This window comes from Bubalus bubalis, chromosome 7, assembly GCF_019923935.1.
Source record: "Bubalus bubalis isolate 160015118507 breed Murrah chromosome 7, NDDB_SH_1, whole genome shotgun sequence".
NCBI lineage: Eukaryota > Metazoa > Chordata > Mammalia > Artiodactyla > Bovidae > Bubalus > Bubalus bubalis.
In genome coordinates this window covers 9,034,727-9,058,240 of record NC_059163.1, presented here as the reverse complement: position 1 = coordinate 9,058,240, position 23,514 = coordinate 9,034,727, and the positions used below count along the sequence as shown (strand labels likewise).

The following is a 23,514-nucleotide window of genomic DNA, read 5'->3' as shown; positions in this document are numbered from 1 at the left end:
ACAAGTTCCAGGGAAAAACATAACAAGCAAATTCTCCAGCAACAAAGGAACACAGCCCTGAGCTTCAAGATACAGGCTGCCCAAAGTCACCCCAAAACCATAGACATCTCATAACTCATTAATGGACATTTCATTACACTCCAGAGAGAAGAAATACAGCTCCATCCACCAGAACATCAACACAAGCTTCCCTAACCAGGAAACCTTGACAAGCCACCTGTACAAACCCACACACAGCGAGGAAACGCCACAATAAAGAGAACTCCACAAACTGCCAGAATACAGAAAGGACACCCCAAACTCAGCAATTTAAACAAGATGAAGAGACAGAGGAATAGCCAGCAGATAAAGGAACAGGATAAATGCCCACCAAACCAAACAAAAGAGGAAGAGATAGGGAATCTACCTGATAAAGAATTCCGAATAATGATAGTGAAATTGATCCAAAATCTTGAAATTAAAATGGAATCACAGATAAATAGCCTGGAGGCAAGGATTGAGAAGATGCAAGAAAGGTTTAACAAGGACTTAGAAGAAATAAAAAAGAGTCAATATATAATGAATAATGCAATAAGTGAAATTAAAAACACTCTGGAGGCAACAAATAGTAGAATAACAGAGGCAGAAGATAGGATTAGTGAATTAGAAGATAGAATGGTAGAAATAAATGAATCAGAGAGGATAAAAGAAAAACGAATTAAAAGAAATGAGGACAATCTCAGAGACCTCCAGGACAATATTAAACGCTACAACATTCGAATCATAGGGGTCCCAGAAGAAGAAGACAAAAAGAAAGACCATGAGAAAATACTTGAGGAGATAATAGTTGAAAACTTCCCTAAAATGGGGAAGGAAATAATCACCCAAGTCCAAGAAACCCAGAGAGTCCCAAACAGGATAAACCCAAGGCGAAACACCCCAAGACACATAGTAATCAAATTAACAAAGATCAAACACAAAGAACAAATATTAAAAGCAGCAAGGGAAAAACAACAAATAACACACAAGGGAATTCCCATAAGGATAACAGCTGATCTTTCAATAGAAACTCTTCAAGCCAGGAGGGAATGGCAAGACATACTTAAAATGATGAAAGAAAATAACCTACAGCCCAGATTATTGTACCCAGCAAGGATCTCATTCAAGTATGAAGGAGAAATCAAAAGCTTTTCAGACAAGCAAAAGCTGAGAGAATTCTGCACCACCAAACCAGCTCTCCAACAAATACTAAAGGATATTCTCTAGACAGGAAACACAAAAATTGTGTATAAATTCGAACCCAAAACAATAAAGTAAATGGCAACGGGATCATACTTATCAGTAATTACCTTAAATGTAAATGGGTTGAATGCCCCAACCAAAAGACAAAGACTGGCTGAATGGATACAAAAACAAGACCCCTGCATATGTTGTCTACAAGAGACCCACCTCAAAACAGGGGACACATACAGACTGAAAGTGAAGGGCTGGAAAAAGATTTTCCATGCGAATAGGGACCAAAAGAAAGCAGGAGTAGCAATACTCATATCAGATAAAATAGACTTTAAAACAAAGACTGTGAAAAGAGACAAAGATGGTCACTACATAATGATCAAAGGATCAATCCAAGAAGAAGATATAACAATTATAAATATATATGCACCCAACACGGGAGCACCGCAATATGTAAGACAAATGCTAACAAGTATGAAAGAAGAAATTAACAATAACACAATAATAGTGGGAGACTTTAATACCCCACTCACACCTATGGATAGATCAACTAAACAGAAAATTAACAAGGAAACACAAACTTTAAACGATACAATAGACCAGTTAGACCTAATTGATATCTATAGGACATTTCATCCCAAAACAATGAATTTCACCTTCTTCTCAAGCGCACATGGAACCTTCTCCAGGATAGATCACATCCTGGGCCATAAAGCTAGCCTTGGTAAATTCAAAAAAATAGAAATCATTCCAAGCATCTTTTCTGACCACAATGCAGTAAGATTAGATCTCAATTACAGGAGAAAAACTATTAAAAAATCCAACATATGGAGGCTGAACAACACGCTGCTGAATAACCAACAAATCACAGAAGAAATCAAAAAAGAAATCAAAATTTGCATAGAAACGAATGAAAATGAAAACACAACAACCCAAAACCTGTGGGACACGGTAAAAGCAGTCCTAAGGGGAAAGTTCATAGCAATACAGGCACACCTCAAGAAACAAGAAAAAAGTCAAATAAATGACCTAACTCTACACCTAAAGCAACTAGAAAAGGAAGAAATGAAGAACCCCAGGGTTAGTAGAAGGAAAGAAATCTTAAAAATTAGAGCAGAAATAAATGCAAAAGAAACAAAAGAGACCATAGCAAAAATCAACAAAACCAAAAGCTGGTTCTTTGAAAGGATAAATAAAATTGACAAACCATTAGCCAGACTCATCAAGAAACAAAGGGAGAAAAATCAAATCAATAAAATTAGAAATGAAAATGGAGAGATCACAACAGACAACACAGAAATACAAAGGATCATAAGAGACTACTATCAACAATTATATGCCAATAAAATGGACAACGAGGAAGAAATGGACAAATTCTTAGAAAAGTACAACTTTCCAAAACTCGATCAGGAAGAAATAGAAAATCTTAACAGACCCATCACAAGCACGGAAATTGAAACTGTAATCAAAAATCTTCCAGCAAACAAAAGCCCAGGTCCAGACGGCTTCACAGCTGAATTCTACCAAAAATTTAGAGAAGAGCTAACACCTATCCTGCTCAAACTCTTCCAGAAAATTGCAGAGGATGGTAAACTTCCAAACTCATTCTATGAGGCCACCATCACCCTAATACCAAAACCTGACAAAGATCCCACAAAAAAAGAAAACTACAGGCCAATATCACTGATGAACATAGATGCAAAAATCCTTAACAAAATTCTAGCAATCAGAATCCAACAACACATTAAAAAGATCATACACCATGACCAAGTGGGCTTTATCCCAGGGATGCAAGGATTCTTCAATATCCGCAAATCAATCAATGTAATACACCACATTAACAAATTGAAAAATAAAAACCATATGATTATCTCAATAGATGCAGAGAAAGCCTTTGACAAAATTCAACATCCATTTATGATAAAAACTCTCCAGAAAGCAGGAATAGAAGGAACATACCTCAACATAATCAAAGCTATATATGACAAACCCACAGCAAACATTATCCTCAATGGTGAAAAATTGAAAGCATTTCCTCTAAAGTCAGGAACAAGACAAGGGTGCCCACTTTCACCATTACTATTCAACATAGTTTTGGAAGTTTTGGCCACAGCAATCAGAGCAGAAAAAGAAATAAAAGGAATCCAAATTGGAAAAGAAGAAGTAAAGCTCTCACTGTTTGCAGATGACATGATCCTCTACATAGAAAACCCTAAAGACTCCACCAGAAAATTACTAGAACTAATCAATGACTATAGTAAAGTTGCAGGATATAAAATCAACACACAGAAATCCCTTGCATTCCTATACACTAATAATGAGAAAACAGAAAGAGAAATTAAGGAAACAATTCCATTCACCATTGCAACGGAAAGAATAAAATACTTAGGAATATATCTACCTAAAGAAACTAAAGACCTATATATAGAAAACTATAAAACACTGGTGAAAGAAATCAAAGAGGACACTAACAGATGGAGAAATATACCATGTTCATGGATTGGAAGAATCAATGTAGTGAAAATGAGTATACTACCCAAAGCAATCTATAGATTCAATGCAATCCCTATCAAGCTACCAACAGCATTCTTCACAGAGCTAGAACAAATAATTTCACAATTTGTATGGAAAAACAAAAAACCTCGAATAGCCAAAGTGATCTTGAGAAAGAAGAATGGAACGGGAGGAATCAACCTACCTGACTTCAGGCTCTACTACAAAGCCACAGTTATCAAGACAGTATGGTACTGGCACAAAGACAGAAATATAGATCAATGGAACAAAATAGAAAGCCCAGAGATAAATCCACGCACATATGGACACCTTATCTTCGACAAAGGAGGCAAGAATATACAATGGATTAAAGACAATCTCTTTAACAAGTGGTGCTGGGAACTCTGGTCAACCACTTGTAAAAGAATGAAACTAGAACACTTTCTAACACCATACACAAAAATAAACTCAAAATGGATTAAAGATCTAAACATAAGACCAGAAACTATAAAACTCCTAGAGGAGAACATAGGCAAAACACTCTCTGACATACATCACAGCAGGATCCTCTATGACCCACCTCCCAGAATATTGGAAATAAAAGCAAAAATAAACAAATGGGACCTAATTAACCTTAAAAGCTTCTGCACATCAAAGGAAACTATTAGCAAGGTGAAAAGACAGCCTTCAGAATGGGAGAAGATAATAGCAAATGAAGCAACTGACAAACAACTAATCTCGAGAATATACAAGCAACTCCTACAGCTCAACTCCAGAAAAATAAATGACCCAATCAAAAAATGGGCCAAAGAACTAAATAGACATTTCTCCAAAGAAGACATACAGATGGCTAACAAACACATGAAAAGATGCTCAACATCACTCATTATCAGAGAAATGCAAATCAAAACCACTATGAGGTACCATTTCACACCAGTCAGAATGGCTGCGATCCAAAAGTCTACAAGTAATAAATGCTGGAGAGGGTGTGGAGAAAAGGGAACCCTCTTACACTGTTGGTGGGAATGCAAACTAGTACAGCCACTATGGAGAACAGTGTGGAGATTCCTTAAAAAACTGGAAATAGACATGCCTTATGATCCAGCAATCCCACTGCTGGGCATACACACTGAGAAAACCAGAAGGGAAAGAGACACGAGTACCCCAATGTTCATCGCAGCACTGTTTATAATAGCCAGGACATGGAAGCAACCTAGATGTCCATCAGCAGATGAATGGATAAGCAAGCTGTGGTACATATACACAATGGAGTATTATTCAGCCATTAAAAAGAATACATTTGAATCAGTTCTAATGAGGTGGATGAAACTGGAGCCTATTATACAGAGTGAAGTAAGCCAGAAAGAAAAACACCAATACAGTATACTAACGCATATATATGGAATTTAGAAAGATGGTAACAATAACCCTGTGTACGAGACAGCAAAAGAGACACTGATGTATAGAACAGTCTTATGGACTCTGTGGGAGAGGGAGAGGGTGGGAAGATTTGGGAGAATGGCATTGAAACATGTAAAATATCATGTATGAAATGAGTTGCCAGTCCAGGTCCGATGCACGATACTGGATGCTTGGGGCTGGTGCACTGGGACGACCCAGAGGGATGGAATGGGGAGGGAGGAGGGAGGAGGGTTCAGGATGGGGAACACATGTAAACCTGTGGCGGATTCATTTTGATATTTGGCAAATCTAATACAGTTATGTAAAGTTTAAAAATAAAATAAAATTTAAAAAAAAAAAAAAAAAAAAAAAAAAAAAAAAAACAGGGGCCTCAGCAAGGCATTACCTAACATGGGGGTTTTTATTGTTGTTTAGTTGGTAAGTCATGTCCAACTCTTTGCAACCCCATGGACTGTAGCCCAGCAGGCTTCTCTGTCCATGGTATTTCCCAGGCAAGAATACTGGAATGGGTTTCCATTTCCTTCTCCAGGGCATCTTCCCAACCCAGGGATCAAACCTGGGTCTCCTGCGTAGCACGCAAATTCTTTTACCATCTGAGCCACTACGGAAGCCCCAGGTTTGGCTATCCAAAACCAGACCCCAAGTCACACTGAGAAAAGCAGACAGAAGAGGCCAATAGTTTATGCACATGTTTGGCATTCTTATAAGTTTTTGAGGTCCATCCCCCCCTCCATAATTAGAATCTCTTTTCAGCCCCATGGAGTTAGTTGTCAGGGCACTTTCCGTGGTTATCATCCCCATTTTACAGATCTGCAAACAGAAGCCTCAAAGCTGGCAACATGTTCTTGGTCACATAAGGGAGAAGCAGATACACAGAGGGAAGTGTGTGTCCATGCTCAGTTGCTTGTTGCGACCCCATGGACTGTAGCCTACCAGGGTCCTCTGTCCATGGGATTTTCCAAGCAAGATTACTGGAATGGGTTGCCATTTTCTCCTCCAGGACTCTGCATTGGGTGAGGGGGGTGGGTGGAGCCCCCAAATCAGTATTTTTTTTTTTAAAAGCCTTCCAGGTGACTCTGATGACAACAGGTTTGGAAACCACTGATCGCATCTAACAAATTAACTTCAGAATAAAGAAACGGAGCCTGACAGAGGAGAGGAATAAGCCCATGGTCACACAGCCGGTCGGTTGCAGAGATAAAGTCAGCCTCTGGGTCGGCAGTCTCCAGGACAGAGCTCATCCCAGCTCATCCCCTGGGTTGTTTCGTTGCTCATGACAACCTACAACAGAGATAGGTTTCATTCATTCAATAAACCTTTATTGAGTGCTTCTTCAGCGCCAGGCGCCAGGGAGATACAAACAACAGGGATCTTGGCCTTAGAATCCTGGGTGGCCTGGGGGGTGCCATGAGCTCAGAGCTGGTGCTTCTAGCTCAGGGCCTCCGGTGTAGCTGCAGTCAGATGGAAAGCTGGAGGGTTCACGTCCATGTCTGAGCAAAAGGCACAAGACGGCTTGGTAACTGCTGCTTGGCTAGGGGCTAGGAGGGTGGAGGGAGTTGCAGGGGGAAGGCATGAGGCTTCAGACAGAGGAAGGGAGAGAAAAATAAGGAAAACAAAGGCTCCTTTTATGGAAGGTGGGTTATTTTGTTTTAATAAGCCACTTGTGTGCTGTGACTTTATTCAAGTTAGAATAAACGATGGTGAACTCAAGATTTCTAAGGCTATTTACTGGGCATATAAGAAACCATGTGACGTGACTGAAATATGTTAAGACCAAAATAGAGGCACCAGGAAAACATCCCTGTAGGACGAGTCTTCACAACCACAGAGATACCACATCTGCCTTGGTTCAAGGTTGTTGGTGAAAATCGGTCCACACCAGGGCCAGGCAGAGGGCTGAACAGGTCAGCGAAGTCCCTACACCTGCATGAGGGTCATGAGGGTCATTGCCAAGGTCATGGGGAAGTGAACACTTTCAGTCGCCATCAGCAGAATAAGTTGTACAATATTTCTGAAGTGCGGCTTGCAAATTTTTAAAAAATATACATAAAATACTTTCAAACTACCCTTTGAACCAGCTATTCTACTTCTAGGAATTTATCTCAAGGATAAATATATAAAGGAAAACATAGAAAAGGATGTTCGACAAAGCATACATTATAAAAATAGTGAAAATTTTGGGGGAAAATGCCCATAGATTGCAGAAGGACTAGATAATCTAGTCTAATATCCACAATCTATGGCTATTTCCCCTACCCCATGTTTTCACTATTATTAAGGCTTCCCTGGTGGCTCAGATGGTAAAGAATCTGCCTGCAACGTGGGAGACCTGGGTTTAACCCCTAGGTTGGGAAGATCCCCTGGAGAAGAGAATGGCTACCCACTTCAGTATTCTTGCCTGGGAAATCCCATGGACAGAGAAGCCTGGTGGGCTACAGTACATAGGGTTGCAAAGAATCAGACACAACTGAACAAGTTCCATTTTCTTCTTTTCTACACTTGAAAACTCTGAAGCCATTAAAAATGACGATGTGCATTTGTTTATGAATTTGGAAAATGTCTGTTATCACTTTTATTGAGAAAAGCAAATTTCAAAGTGAGTTATTTAATATAATGCATTTTAAATATAGCTCCTGGACATGTGTATTCATGCATATTTGGAAGATTATTTTTCATCAAAATGTCAACAATAATGAGCAGGGTGGGGGTGATTTTAATTTATTTTTCTCTGCAATAAGTATCTTATAGTGCTTCTACAGTAAGAACGAATGATAGAGCTATTTTCATTTGGAGATTAAAACGTTTGAAGAAACTAGGCTAATTCCTACTTGATTTAATAGAGATTGCAAATATTCATTCATTCTTTATCAGGCTCCTCTCCGTGAATATACATTCATGTAATTCCTTTATATATTCAGTCATGAAAACAGTTTGTTCATTCACTTGAAACTGTTTAATAAGCACTACTATGAACGGGGCACAGGGATGGTGTAATACTAACTGAGGGGGACAACATGATGGCTAAGAAGTCAGGCTGCTGAGCCAGGCAGACCTGGGTTTGGATCGCTGTTCCATAACTCCCCAGGTATACCACCTTAGGATATTAAACTGCCCTGAGCCTCAGTTTCCCTGTCTATCAAAGGTAACACAAGTACCCATGGTATTAGTCACCTATTACTATAAAGCAAACTACTCCAAGACTTAATGGCTTAAAACAACAATAATGATTTATTATCTCACAGTTTCTGCAGACCAGGAATTTGGGGGGACCTCGGCTGGGTGCTTCTAGCTGGAGGTATCTGCCAAAGTTGCAGTCAGATAAAGCCAGAGGGTTCAACCGCATCCAGGGGCTGGCAAATTGATGGCAAAGATCATGGGGGCCGTCTTGAAGGCTGAGTAACCCATCCATCAAAGGAAGAGATGTTTATAAAGGGCTCGGTGTATCTGCACTGCATTCTTTATAAGCCAGAGTGACGATAACACAGACATATAACTACTCACAAAGGAGCCCCACGAACCAGCTCAGAGACGTTAAGCAGTTTGACCAGTCTTACAGCCAGTGGGTTTCTGAGCCGAGAGAAGCAGCACATTTTCTAACTTGCCTCTGCTAGGGTTTATAACTCTTTCCCTACAGGAAATCCCAGTGGAGCCACAGCAGTGAGCAACCACTTGCTGTAACAGAACAAAGTCGGTTACCAGGGTTGAAGATGAACAGATGTCTCAGAAGGAAGGACAGGGAAGCTGTGAGAGGATTCTGAGTATCTAGCTGAGGAAGTCATTTTCCTTTGATGGAAAAGGTCATGAGGAGCCATGGGGAGTTTGGAACAAGAGTGACTTGATTCAAACCCATGAGTCAAAGTTCAGCAGGCTTTTGGAACATTCCTGGATCGGGGAATGAAGGCAGCGGTGGAAAAGGATACCCACGAGACACCGTGTCCAGGTGTCCTATCTACATGCAACCTGTGGATGCAGGTTAAGGAAGGATGAAGGAGGCCGGCTGGCAAGGCTGAGGTGAGAGTGGCTCACCAAGCCAGTGTGTCCACAGCAGCAACAATAAACGCCTCCCTCACCCTCATCACCAGCCCTGTGTCTGCTTCAATCTACAGTGTCAGAGGCCTAAGAACATTCAGTGCTTCCAACCCACTTGGAAGCAGGGTTTTAAAGCAAAGAGCCTTTCCTCTCATTTCCGGCTCTCCAATATGGCAAACTGATGAAATGAAGGGCCAGGCAGGATGGGATGAATGTGGTTCCGAGTTCAGCCCCAAGGCCCTGCTCCACTGAAAGGCCGGCTTCCCAGGGATGGAGGTGCTGATAGAGTTGTCTCCCTCAAGGCCATGAGGCTGAGCATCTCTTCCCTGTGCAATCTGTCTGACCACCCTGTCACCCCGGCCTGCCTGGAGGAACGGAGCTGCTCTCAGCACCCTGTCCACCATTTACCACGATGGACCCTCCCCTGAGACCAGGGAGGTGCCCTGCTAAGCTGAGGGCAGAGACTATGTCCCTAGGCATCTCAGTCCCTAGCGCCTGAACACCGCTTCTGTTCTCTGAAAGACCTTGACAAGTAATTTTCTCTCCCAGTTTCATCGGCTTCACATCCAGACACTGAGGGTGTGATCCCAAGGGCTGAATCCCCCCATCAATAGGGCTGCCATTCACATCACAGGTCTTGTAGATTCACCCATTTTCCAGGATAATAAAGTGATCTGTTCTAACAAAACAGTGTGACAGTCTTCTAAAAGACAGAAATAAAGTGGTGTGAGAAAGGAAGATTTTTTTCTAGTTGGCCCAATGATTCTATACCCACTGGCAGTGGCCTTATCCATACACAGGTTTTATTTTGCCAATGTAACTTTAAAAATGGGATTGGGGTGGCTGAACTCCGGGAGTTGGTGATGGACAGGGAGGCCTGGCGTGATGCGATTCATGGGGTGACAAAGAGTTTGACATGACTGAACAACTGAACTGAATTGAACTGAGACAGGTACATGCTCTCCAAATTGCAGCCCACTCCCTGCTGTCTTCTATTCTTAACTGCTTTGTATTATTTACCTCCTAGCCCCTGATGCCATATGCATTTGCAGCCCTTCAATATGACACAACATTTCATAATGCATAAAACGGATGTTTGCAAGGTTCTTTCTTGGACTGGATCAAAATCCTTTCTATAGCTTCTATCTACCTATCCTATATCTAGAGTTCTATAGGTTCCATATTGGAAGTTGAACCTTTTTCTAAAGCAGTACTTTCATCAGTTTGGAAACCATCATCAGAGACTCTGAGGCCTTCTCTTTTCCATGTTAAGCGCCCACTGTCTGTCTTCATCTGTTTCTTAGGACACCGTTTCTTAGGACACCATAATCAGAAAGCACCTTCTTAAAGAGGGGCTTCCCAGGTGGTGCAGTGGTAAAGAATCTGCCTGCCAATCAATGCAAGATGATGCAGGAGACATGGGTTCTATCCCTGGGTTGGAAAGAGCCCCTGGAGAAGGAAATGGCAACCCACTCTAGTATTCTTGCCTGGAAAATTCCGTGGACAGAGGAGCCTGGCGGGCTACAGTCCATGGGGTTGCAAAGAGTCAGACACAACTGAGCATGCACACATCTGAAAAGAGGAGCACTCATAAGAGGAAAACAAATAATGCAGGCAGGCTCTAATCTCTTGCAATTCAAAGTGCAATCCAAAAGCCAGCATCAGCACTAGGATCACTTACCAGCTTGTTACAGATGCAGAGCCTCAAATTCCACCCTAGACTTAACTGAATCAATATTCTTCAGCTGATTCACACAAACCAACTCAGAGAACAGAGCCTCTTTCTGTATTGACATAGCCTAAGATTACATGAGTCAATGTATGGACACCAAGGGGGGGAAGGAAGGGTGGGATGAATTTGGAGATTGGGACTGACATATACACACTGCTGTGTATAAAACAGATAACTAATGAGAACCTACTGTACAGCACAGGGAACTCTATCTGCTCAATGCTCTGTGGAGGCCTGAATGGGAAGGAAATCCAGAAACAAGGAGATATATGTATACAGACAGCTGATTCACTTTGCTGTACAGAGGAGAGCAACACAACATCGTAAAGCAACTCTATTGCAATAAAAATTAGTAAAAAGGAGATCAGTCCTGAGTGTTCATTGGGAGGACTGATGTTGAAGCTAAAGCTCCAGTACTTTGGCCACTTGATGCGAAGAGCTGACTCATTTGAAAAGGGTACCTGATGCTGGGAATGATTGAAGGCTGGAGGAGAAGGGGACGGCAGAGGATGAGATGATTGGATGGCATCACCGACTCAATAGACATGAGTTTGGGTAGGCTTCTGGAGTTGGTGATGGACAGGGAGGCCTGGCGTGCTGCGGTTCATGGGGTCGCAAAGAGTTGGACACGACTGAGCAACTGAACTGAACTGAAAAAGATTACATGATTCAATCTTTTAAGAGGCAGTTATATTGTTGACCTGAGTCCTGTTATCTGAAATCCATTTTTTCACTCACTAAGCTATACCTCGGAGAAGGCAATGGCAACCCACTCCAGTACTCTTGCCTGGAAAATCCCATAGATGGAGGAGCCTGGTAGGCTGCAGTCCATGGGGTTGCTAAGAGTCGGACACGACTCAGAGTCTTCACTTTCAGTTATCACTTTCATTCATTGGAGAAGGAAATGGCAACCCACTCCAGTGTTCTTGCCTGGAGAATCCCAGGGACGGGGGAGCCTGGTGGGCTGCCATTTATGGGGCTGCACAGAGTCAGACACAACTGAAGCAACTTAGCAGCAGCAGCAGCAGCAGCAGCAGCAGCAGCAAGCCATACCTTCCTATGTATTAAGTATTATGGAAGCATTTAACAGTCTAATTACATTTTGATGAGTTATACATGTGCCTAGAGGAAGATCTTAAGGACCAAACACAGATCATGTTCATCTTTGTTGCTTTTGTCAAGCAAGTGTATTCTCCTTGGTTGTGTCTCATCTCAACAAAAATTTGAAGCGAGGGATAATAAAGCCCTCGGCGCGTCAAAGCTCTGGGACAGTGCTATAGCTCCCTCAGTTTTATTTAGAAAATAAAGGAAAATACATCCTTGAGGCATGGGGGCATGCCAACCCAAAAGATGCAAAGAGGAGAGAGAGAGCACGCACGCGGGGGAGAGAGACCCCTGGCCCTTTGCCCCTTCTGTTTTTTCCTCCCCTGGGCCTGCCCTATGTAAATTGGGCTAGCCAGGAGTGCTGTTTGTTCTACCTGAGGTCCTCACTCCTGTCCTCGGACCTTCCTTTGACCTTCCTTTGTTCTATTTTCGCGGGCTTTTCCCTTCCTTGTCTTTTAGCCACCGCCATTTTGGACTCCAGTTTCCTATTCTAACTACCTAACACTTTTATGTAAGAAGTAACAGAAAAAATGAACTAACACTGCCCCAAGAAGGATAAAGGAAACGATTCATGGCATGGCATGACCTGGAGCCCAGTGTCGGGGACAGGGGTTCTCCCCACCTCTCACCTCGCTCCCTCAGCGTCAACCCTGTACTTGGGCAGGGTTACCCTTTGGATCTTCCAGACGGAGCGCTGCTCAGCGGCTACCGCTTTCTCATTCAAGCCCAGCGGGCAGAGCGTCCTCTGCAAACTTCAGGCAATGAAAGCTTTCTTGTTTCTCTTTTTCAGAAACTTCAGCAAAGTCCTCTCCGGTTTCATTAGCTCTGATGGAATTAACCACTCACTTCTTAGCCAACACTGAGGCCAAGAGAAATGAATATCCTAATGGGGTTAAGCCAATGAGAATGTACTCCCAAGAGCCCTCGGAGCTGAAAATGGAGGAGGGCTCCACCAGGGAGACGACTGTTGCTGGGAGAAGTGGCGACGCGATGCTGGGGAGGAGGCCAACAGATGTCGGCCTCGATGCTCCGTGGGTCTGCATTTCCATTTCCTCTGAATCCTGCGAGCGTTTTCTCAGGATGTCCAGCACTGCAGCAATCACCAGCATGGGTTATGGCCAGAAAACTTTTCTATTTTTAAACGACACACACACATTATTATGCCCCATCACATTGTTTCAGTGATCAACTTTAAAGGGCCCTGGCTTACCTCCTCCTGGAATAATAAAGCAGTCACAGGAGGGGTTCTCTGGGCCACTCCAAAAACCACTCCAGAGTGGTTTGCCACACATAATAGAGGGTGCACTTGAAAGACAGCATCCAATGACCGGTTCTGGCTGAAAACTTTTGTGTTCTCAAAAAGTTCAATAAGCACCAAAAGTGACCACAATGTGTTTGAAACTTTATAGCATGCGTCTTCAGGAGACAAAGTGCCTAAAACTAGATGGAAAGACTTGTAATTTTTTAAATTAAAAAGTGTGGACAGGAGAGGTAACAGTCAAAGTAAAATAAGCATCAATCCAATGTTTCTGTTTCAAAAATAACACCCGAGGTATGGGGAAAATTGTAATATGGAATTCAGAAATCTGCTTTGGCCCTGTCCTTTATGGCATGTTCACTGTGCCTGCTTTCCTTGAGCCAAACGACTCTCACTGACTGGTCAGGCTTAGAGGGGAGAGACAGAAGACCAAGGAGATCAAATGCAGGGAAGGCATTTTTCCATCCTCACCTCAGTGATCAGAGGGCAAATATACCCATTAGCCTCAAACCAGTCAATCCTAAAGGAAATCAACCTTGACTATTCATTGGAAGGTTTGATGCTAAAGCTGAAGCTCCAATACTCTGGCCACTGATATGAAGAGCCAACTCATTGGAAAAGACGGTGATGCTGGGAGAGATTGAAGGCAAAAGAAGAGGGAGGCAGAGGATAATATGGTTAGATGGCATCACTAACTCGATGGACGTGAACTTGAGAGCAAACTTCAGGAGCTGGTGGAATACAAGGAAGCCTGGCATGCTGCTGTCCATGGGGTGGCAGAGTTGGACACGACTTAGCAACTGATTATCAGCCTCTCTCGACACACACTGCTTGCAGGTCTAGATGGTCAGTGTGAGAAAGTGGGTGGACCAGCGTTAGCCATCACCACTTTTCAAATGAGCAACGTAACACCCAGGCCTAGTCAAGCCCCAGGAAGGCCCGCTGCATGATCTTTTCTAATGGAAGGTAACCTAGTTTGGTACTCGGCCTGGTCCAACCTACCTCAGAAATGGTTTATGTGGGTCCTGACCCTACCACTTACTGGAGGAGGGGCTTGGTATAATCACTTACTCCCTGCTTCCACATCCCCACGTGCATGAAAGGAACTGTGATATGCCTTCTCATGACTGGTGTGCAAATAAAATAGCTCCTGTGACAAGTTCTTGGATGTGTACCAGACAGAGCAAGCCCATGAAGGCCATTCAGTCCCATTCAGTGCTCTGACTTTAAAACACACAACTCAAGTATTTTGGTCTGATCACAGATCTTTTTGTCTTTTCTGTCTCCTCCAGATGCCTGTACCATCACATATGAGTGGTAAGTCATACATTTTAGTACTACAATAATGAGACTGAAAAAAAACAAAAAAAAACAAAAAAAACTCACTTTTGTAAATCCTCAAAATTTTCACATAGGTATATAAATAACATGAAATGATCAAAACGGCATGTCCTAACCCCTTATTGAATGTAAAGCCTTGGGCAAGTTTAGTTCAATAGTAGACTTCAATCAGTCGTAGCTTTAAAATAGTAGTAATGACAACAAACATCTCTCGTACCAGATTGTAAGGTCCCTGAGGGTTGAAATCTTTTATCCCACTTTATATTCTCCTAAAGGTCCTAGCAGACTGACTGGGATATATTAGATGTTGAAAGGAAGGATAAATTGAACTATCTTGAAGGGCATGCCACCTTGGAAAAGAGCTTAAAAGATTGCTTAGTTGCTATAAAATGAATGCAGAAATTAGGGAAAAAGTGAACTCACTGCCTAATAAATACAGCAGCCACAATTTCTACATTTCATAAATTTCCAACCACTCTTGAAAAAGTGTCTCCCCAGCTGAGAGACAGAAGATCTCCTATGGGATCTACCTCTGTGATTCCATGACTTCTGGCAAGTTCCTTTTCTTTTTCTTAAATATGATTATACTGGAGCAGCCCCTACCCAGAGGGCTGGGACAGCAAGAAGAATCAGAAGCAGTCCTGCTCGCCCAGCACCAGAACCCCTAGGGGCTTCCCCATCTCTGTCAAGTTCCTTTTTCTTTCCAGACTTCAGTTTCTTTAGCCACACAAGATGGAAGTAACAAGCTTTCTAAAATCTTTTAGTTGTAAAATCAGATGCCAAAATTTCTCCACACACCTCTGGCAGGTCTCCTATGAATAAGGTGCCCTGACAGGCACTCCTGAACGATGTGAGACCAAAAGAGAGATATGTTCTCCAATAAACTTATGGTCTATGAACAATAAAACAAAGGACACAAATAACCGTGATCCCAGGCAGGAAGGGGGTAATGGCCATCCAGGAGGTGCTCATGTGGAATCCGCAGCTGTGAGCACAGCAGAGGTTTTGCAGAGGGGCAGCATTCATCCTGTTTCGATGTGGCCAACACAGAGCACCCACATGCCAGGCACTGTGCCCGAGCACAAAAAAACAAAACTGTTACCAAGCCACCTGCCTTCACAGTGCCTGAAGGCTGATGGCAGGAGGGAGACAGAGAGGGGGCAGGAATTCCAGGCAGAGGGACTTGTGGAGCGCAGACAGGAAGGCAGCGTGTCACAAAGCACCCAGGCGTGGCCGTGACTCCGCCGGCACAGCGGGAGGCTGTGTCCAGAAGAGCAGCCTGAGCAAAGGCAGGGGGCAGGATACGACTGACATGGAGCCCCTGAACGTCAGGCTTTGGGGTCTGGATTTTCATCCTTCAACTAAGCTCCCTAACAGCTCTACCTACCTACCAACTGAACGTGGGTCGTGTGCTCAGTCATATCCAACTCTCTGCGACTCCTCTGTCCGTGGGATTCTCCAGGCAAGAACACTGGAGCGGGTTGCCATGGGGATCCTCCCTGGCCCGGAGATTGAACCCCTGTCTCCTGTGTCTCCTGCGTTGCAGCCAGATTCTTTACCCGCTGAGCCATTGGCAAAGTCCTAACAACTCTAAGTGACTGAATGTTTATTAAACTTCACACAACCATTGATTTGTATCCAAATATACCTTTTCTGTAACGAAAAGGGATGTGGCTGAAAGAAAATTCTCCCCCAAAGGTAATTTAAATAAATTTATTTGCAGGAGAAAAATATCTGCCCATCAGGTACAGTCTGATCCACAATGATCCAACAACAGTCACAGCTCATTCTGGGAGGACTCTCACACAGGCTGTAGGAGCAAGTCCGCATGGAGCATCAGAATCACAAAACCATCTAACCAGAGTATTACACAAGACATAATGACCATGATACAATAATAAAAATACACTATCAAATACTCACTACTTTGTGAGCTACAGCTAAAATATAAACAAGTTAGGCTCTTTCTTAAAAATAATGAAGAAAATATTTCTATTACAGCTTTATTTCAAGCATTTTCAGTTAGATACCGCTTTATATATTTTTACTCACAAGAGATAGCAAAAGAATCCTTTCTTAAGTATCAGTAGATAAAATATATTACTCGTTCGGATGTTTGCACTCTGAAGTGTACTTTGCCAGGTTTGAGTTCAGATAAGAGAATGAAACTGTGCTGCAGCAAAATCCTGGCTGATAATCAAGACCTGGATAGTTTTCATATTTGTTTAAACAAAAATTTACATCACAGAAAAAAGAAGTGAGGCCATAAGAGAGCCAACATTATTCTTTCTCAATGGAGCAGTCTGATTCCAGAGAATGGGCTTTCCAAGCCGAATTCAAAGTGTGTGGTCCCGAAGTTGAATTCTTTCCAGTCGGAGGAGCTGCCTGAGGCTGAGGCAACACGCAATGATGAAGAGAGTTGAGTGGAAAGTGTTAACTGAACTACAGAGATGGTCACTGATAAAACAAGTTCCTAGAGGTCCTCGGGGCCCACAAAGAGGCGAAGGGCAGTCAGAACTATCAATACAAAAGAAAAATGTGCTCACTGAACTGCACACATAGAGCTTCTAGGAGGGTTAACAGTTCTTGACATGGGTTCCTGGTTGTAGTTTACAATATCTGCCTTCACCACTCTCTGTCATAAAAGAAAACAGAGTTATTATCAGGACATCAGAACATTTAGAAAGAGCTCCTTAAAGTATATTTTTATTTTCTGAACTTCGTGAACTCCTGATGACAGACATCATAAATGAAGCAGAAGCTGATATTAAAAGAATCAGCCAGAACCAACTCATGTCAAGCTGGGATTTTCTTTTTTTGGGGGTGTGGGGGGCTAAGGGGTGGTGGGGAAGGGGTTGGTTTTGTTAAGGATGTAATAGCAATTTTTTAATTTAGTCGTCTCTGGTTTTATGATATCTATGAGGTTATCACAAGTCTAATAAAAAACTGGCAAATCAATATGAAAAACTAAACCCCGGTTATAATTTAAAGCAAAGGATTTAAAATTAATCATTACAAGTTTTGATTCATAGATAAGGCCTCATCATTTCAAAGTAAAAAATATTATTTATTAATATTTCCATATACTATTATACTCAGGCATAACTCTTTTAAAAATGTTTATCAATTTGTGAGTTAGTGAGAAGAAATAAAAATGTTAAAGAGAAGTCACATATAAATAAGAAATGTTTCGAGCAGAACTTTTCCAATTTTTAAAACTTTTCTCCTAAATCCCTGACTTACTTCCAAATGGCTCCACTACTGGGTCATGAATAATGACTCTAACAAAATATAGAATAATGAGAAACTTATATTACCTCACATTCATGTGTTTAAAATAATTTAAATCAAAAGACACGTTTAACTCTTCCTTCTTTTCCTCTAACACAACTTCAAGGAATATTTTAAACAATGAATTTAGCGACATGCCCTAACATTCTTCTTTAAGTAATAATTTAAGGAAAAACAAATCCTGAACTGTTTTCAACTCCTACTAAGTCTGCACACATAAGCAGACAAAGAAGGGTAATTCAAGGCAAACTTTAAAAATACTCTTTCAATTACTACGCTATTTCAGGAATAACAGTAAGGAGAGAATAATGAAATAACTGCTTCAATTCTCCACTTCACTGCACATGTAATAAACATGACCATAAAGACAAATACATTTGAAAGTAAATGAAATGTTATTTTAATTTGTTCCCAATTCCTTAAGTCGTAAGTCTGGCAAAGGATCAATTTTTCAAAGTTCCAGAACAGGACTTATGCAATATTAATTCCCAAGAATGTACAATAAATCTTTGAATTTTTTATTCATAAAGAACAAGATAACATTCATCAGTTCTCCCCACCCTCCTCCCACAAATTGCAATAGTTTATCGATTAATACCTGCACTACTGTACTGAACAGATTCTGCTCTGAGCAGAGCTGGTATGTTGGTTATCTTCTTCCGAGTACTTCACTATTTCTGCCCTGACAATACGCTGTCAATTCCGTATAACAGAAACAAGATGCAGAAGAAAGGGGGAAAAAAAGAAAGAAAGAAAAAAATGGAAAGTGTGTTCAATGACTGAAAATAGATGGGAACACCAAAGTAGAAAAAGAAATACGCACATAAATTTAAACAAGCCACAAAAGAAATAGCAGGATATATGCATATAAAAGGAAAGAAAATGAACAAAGATACAAGAAACATTACAATTCTATTTAATTATTGAAATGGACATGTCTACTGAGCCTCTCAGAAAAGCTGTGGGCTCTATTTTTGATATCACAATTACAGGTAACGCATATAATGCCCAGTATTTCAGAAGACAACAAAGACTTTGGGGGCTTTTCTCTACTAAAGTGCAGCTGAGGTACTCATTCAATTTCTTTTTACGAACATTACTGAGGATGTCCGTGGGCCAGTCACTCTACACTGGGACAAATGGTGAACTGCACAGGGTTTTTTCATAAGTTGCTGTGGGAAGGGAACATGCACACAGCTCACTGTCATACCAGATGAGAAATTTACTAGTGGATTTATAACACGTGTGGAGGGAACAAAGAGTGGTTCATTTTCTTTGAAGGTAGAGGATGCATACATCAGAGGAAGCTGCATGTCATTCACGGTTTTTACATTTAATCATATTCGTTATTGTCAAAGACTTCCTTTTGATGGTCACTTCCCCGGCTCTCACAGCCCTAACCTCCAAGTTTTGAAATTTCATACAGAAATAAGATCAAAATACATTTTTTATAGTTAAAAAACATACCATATTTTAAGCATGACAGCTGATATTTTCAAATGAATTTTGCTAAGTAACAAATCAAAACTAGTCAGATTTTTTGATTACTATAACCCTTAAGATGAGAAGACCACATAAGACAAATATGACAGAGATAACACACTCCCCAAATTTTTTAGACTTGGAACTATACCCACTTTTAATGAGTTCCAATATTTTATTTTGGAAAGATCTTCCTTCATCATAGCATCCATTAATTAGCACATAGAGAAAAACATATTAATCAGGCTGCTGCTTGTGCTAATGTTTATAAAGCCTGGATAAACAACCGAGAGTAAATGAACAGGACACTAAGGTGTATTAGCCTTGCACAGGCTCTGCTCCAGTTCTCCAGCAAGCAGTATTAACTTCTGGACAAGACTCATGATTTACTAGGCACTCAGCCTGATGCTATCACAGGAGCATTGCCAACTGCCACATGACGTATGAGGGGGGCGCATCAGTGACCCGTTGAACATCATCATCTGGCCTCCCCAAACCTAACTGCTTCATGCCAAACTATGGGTTACAATAAAGAGAAGGGATTTTCATAATCAGCAAGCAACTCATTAATCCTCCAAAATGATGGTTTAAATCCTATCTTATAAACACAACCAGGTCACTGACCTATGGTCAAGACATTCTGGTCAAAGTATTGACTAACATAAACGACTTGGATTTTCACCACTAATTCTCATCAAATTAATTAAGAACTAACAAGGCAACATCCTTCTTGAGGGCCTTGGTTGTTTGACATAAAGCTCTGTACAAAATTTCTGAACTGGAAGCCAGAATCAAAGTTCTACATATTCAGGACTTTGCTTTCTCTGAGTAAATAAAGCATAATTTCTATGATATAAACTTTATGGTAGGGGACTTCACAGTAGTTTCTTGTTTACAAATCATTCAATCATTGATGTTTTCAGAGAAAAGCGTTACCTACAAAACACCAGTCTTTATGTTTGGAGCTACAGAGTAAACTCAATTGTTCTCTGCTATTAGTCAAGTGAACGAAAACAATGCAGTGGCCCTAAGATAAAGGGAGCTGTGTGGTTGAACACCAGCTTAACCCTTGTTTTGTCAGGGTTGTCAGAGTCAGGTCCTAGAACTGGAAGTGGTAGCTCTCCATTAGGGTAAGCAAGAAAGCAACTTAGGAGTTCAAGTGGTAAGGTATAAGCAGTAGAGATGGACTCGGGAAAGATAAATCTGGTCAATTCTGGAACTGTGCTCTAATCCAGAGAGTAGAAACATATTTACCTTACAAAAGTCATAGTTGGTCACCCTCAGGATAGAAGGGAAACATACTCTGACAGCTAAAACACCTGTCACTATCACTCATTCAAAGCAAACCACTGTTCCAGGTACTGGAAACATTCCTGCAAGCAATCATGATCTCTTTTTTTTTTTTTTGAGATGCATTAAGAGTCTAGCAAGGAAAACAAATGCATAAATTATTAAAGAATACCATGATTGATACAAATTCAACGTGCAAAAAGTTATAGGTTACCACTCAAAGCACAGATATAGCATTTTTTAAAAGCATGGTACCGTGCACACAGTAGGAGCTTAAAGAAAGTGACTCTCCTTTTCCTTCCATGTAATGGCATACGCATACACTGCATAATATGTCATCACAGGCTGTCAGTAACAGTCACAACTCTGGGCAAGCTACTTGACCTCTTTGGTCTTCACACTCTCCTAATCTATAAAACACAAGGTTGATCTATGTGGCCGCTAAGCTCCCATTTGGTTTTGAAACTATATGGAAAAAAATTTTTTTTAAGTGAATAGAAAAAGAAAAAAAATGGAATATGATCTGATATCAGATCAGATCAGATCAGATCAGTAGCTCAGTCGTGTCCGACTCTTTGCGACCCCATGATTCGCAGCACGCCAGGCCTCCCTGTCCATCACCAACTCCTGGAGTTCACTCAGACTCACGTCCATCGAGTCAGTGATGCCATCCAGCCATCTCATCCTCTGTCGTCCCCTTCTCCTCTTGCCCCCAATCCCTCCCAGCATCAGAGTCTTTTCCAATGAGTCAACTCTTCGCATGAGGTGGCCAAAGTACTGGAGTTTCAGCTTTAGCATCATTCCTTCCAAAGAAATCCCAGGGCTGATCTCCTTCAGAATGGACTGGTTGGATCTCCTTGCAGTCCAAGGGACTCTCAAGAGTCTTCTCCAACACCACACTTCAAAAGCATCAATTCTTCTGCGCTCAGCCTTCTTCACAGTCCAACTCTCACAATCATACATGGAAAAACCATACAAAAAACATGTATGACCACAGGAAAAACCATAGCCTTGATCTGACATAGGGTTTAACAATATTTTTTTGGAACTTTCTCCTCAGGCAAGGGAACCAACCATCAACAAAATGGGTGATAGTTATGAAACCATCAATGAAAGGCCACATTAAATAATCATTAAATAATGAAAAGGCCACTTACTAAATGAGAGAAGACATTTGCAAATGATATGATGAAGAGTGAATATACAAAATATATAAAGAACTCATACAACTCAATATCAAAAAAACAAAACAACAGAAAAACAGAATTAAAAATGTTCAGAGGACTGAAATAGGCATTTTTCCCACACAAGACATACAGATAGCCAAAAAACACATGAAAAAGATGCTCAACACTTCTAACAGTTAAGAAAATACAAATCACAACCACAATGAGGTATCACTTCACACTTGTTAGAAGAAGTACTGTCAAAAAGACAAGAAATAACATGTATTGGCAAGAATATATAGAGAAAGGAGCCCTTCCATACTGCTGTGGGAATGTAAATTGGCACAGCCACTATGGAGAACACTATGGAGGCTCCCCAAAACACTATAGAAAATAGAAATACTATATAACCCAGTAATTCCATTCCTGAGTATATACCTGAGGAAAACAAAAACACTAATCTGAAAAGATATATGCACCCCAATGTCCACAGCAGCATTAATTATAATAAACAAGATATGGAAGTCACGTGTGTTCATCAGCCCAAAATGGGTAAGAAATATGTGATACACACACACACACACAATGGAATATACTCAGCCATAAAAAGAATGAAATGTTGCCATTTGCAACAACAGGGATGGACTTAGCGGTTATTATGTGTAGGGAAATAAGTCAGACAGAGGAAAAATAAATACTGTGTGTCTTCAGTTACATGCAGAATCTAAAAAATAAAACAAACAAACTAATTATATACAGAAATAGCTTCACAGATATGGAGAACAAACTAGTGGTTTCCAGTAGGTAGAGAGAAGAGGAAAGGGGAAAGATAGGGGACAGGGATTAAGAGGCACAACCTACTAGGGATAAAAATAAATAAAATACATGGAAATAATGTACAGTTACTATTTTTAATAACTATATGAAGTATAATCTATAAAAATATAGGATCACTAAAACTAATGCATACCTAGTTCAAAGCAAACAAAGTCATAATTTATTAACTGGCCAGTGAAAATGTCACTAATAGAGAAATAAAAAACGGATCTAGAGCATACTTGACATATCTGTCTACCCTCATGTAATCTGGGAGCTCCCTGAGGATAAGGACTGTGACTTATTCATCTCTGTATCCCCAGATTTCAGTGTTCTTGCATAAAGACCCTCAAAAAACATCTGCTGTCTTAGTAAACTTCATTCTTTCTTTTCTCCATCTTCTCTTCCTTGAACAGCTTGTAAAGTGTGTCGATAACTCATTTTATATGACTGTCAAATGGGAATAATCTAGGTTAAAACTAAAATAGCAGAATCTCTTTAAATAATCAGTGAATGGAACTAAGACTGAGGCCTTATTATAAATATTTGCCACAAACAAAATTACTATAGCATCAATTTCCATGTGACTGGTGAGTCTACAATCTAAATTCTTCTGTATAAAATAATACAAAACACTTTATCACTCTGTGACACTGAGTTCCTTCAGGACTCTTTCGAATGACATAAAACCACAGAACGCAGGGGCACAAGCTTTTGCTCTCTCCCTTCCTTTCCGCCCTATATAAATTATATATATATATAAATTATATACAGAAATTATATATATTTATATATATAATTTATATATTATATATATAAATTATATATAGAATTATATATAGAAATGAAGTTCAGATTATCTGAACTTCTTTGCTTTT

At 40.8% G+C, this 23,514-nt stretch overlaps 1 protein-coding gene across 5 annotated transcripts in view; it reads right to left on the bottom strand.

The window, feature by feature from the left end:
- Window positions 1–6,315: 6,315 nt before the first annotated feature.
- RAB28 (RAB28, member RAS oncogene family) overlaps window positions 6,316–23,514 on the bottom strand; it is a 108,458-nt gene continuing 91,259 nt past the window's right edge. Inside the window, exons 7-8 of one of the 5 annotated variants that reach the window (XM_006075828.3) lie at window positions 18,481–18,575; window positions 16,290–17,226 (exon numbers count right to left, since the gene is read on the bottom strand). In XM_006075828.3, the coding sequence (XP_006075890.1) occupies window positions 18,486–18,575 (90 nt within the window). In that variant the 3' untranslated portion in view covers window positions 16,290–17,226; window positions 18,481–18,485. Of the gene's footprint in view, window positions 6,409–16,289; window positions 17,227–18,480; window positions 18,576–21,635; window positions 22,545–23,514 lie in introns of those variants that run through there. The other 4 variants (XM_025289693.2, XM_006075827.3, XM_025289694.2 and 1 more) reach the window with 4 other exon arrangements.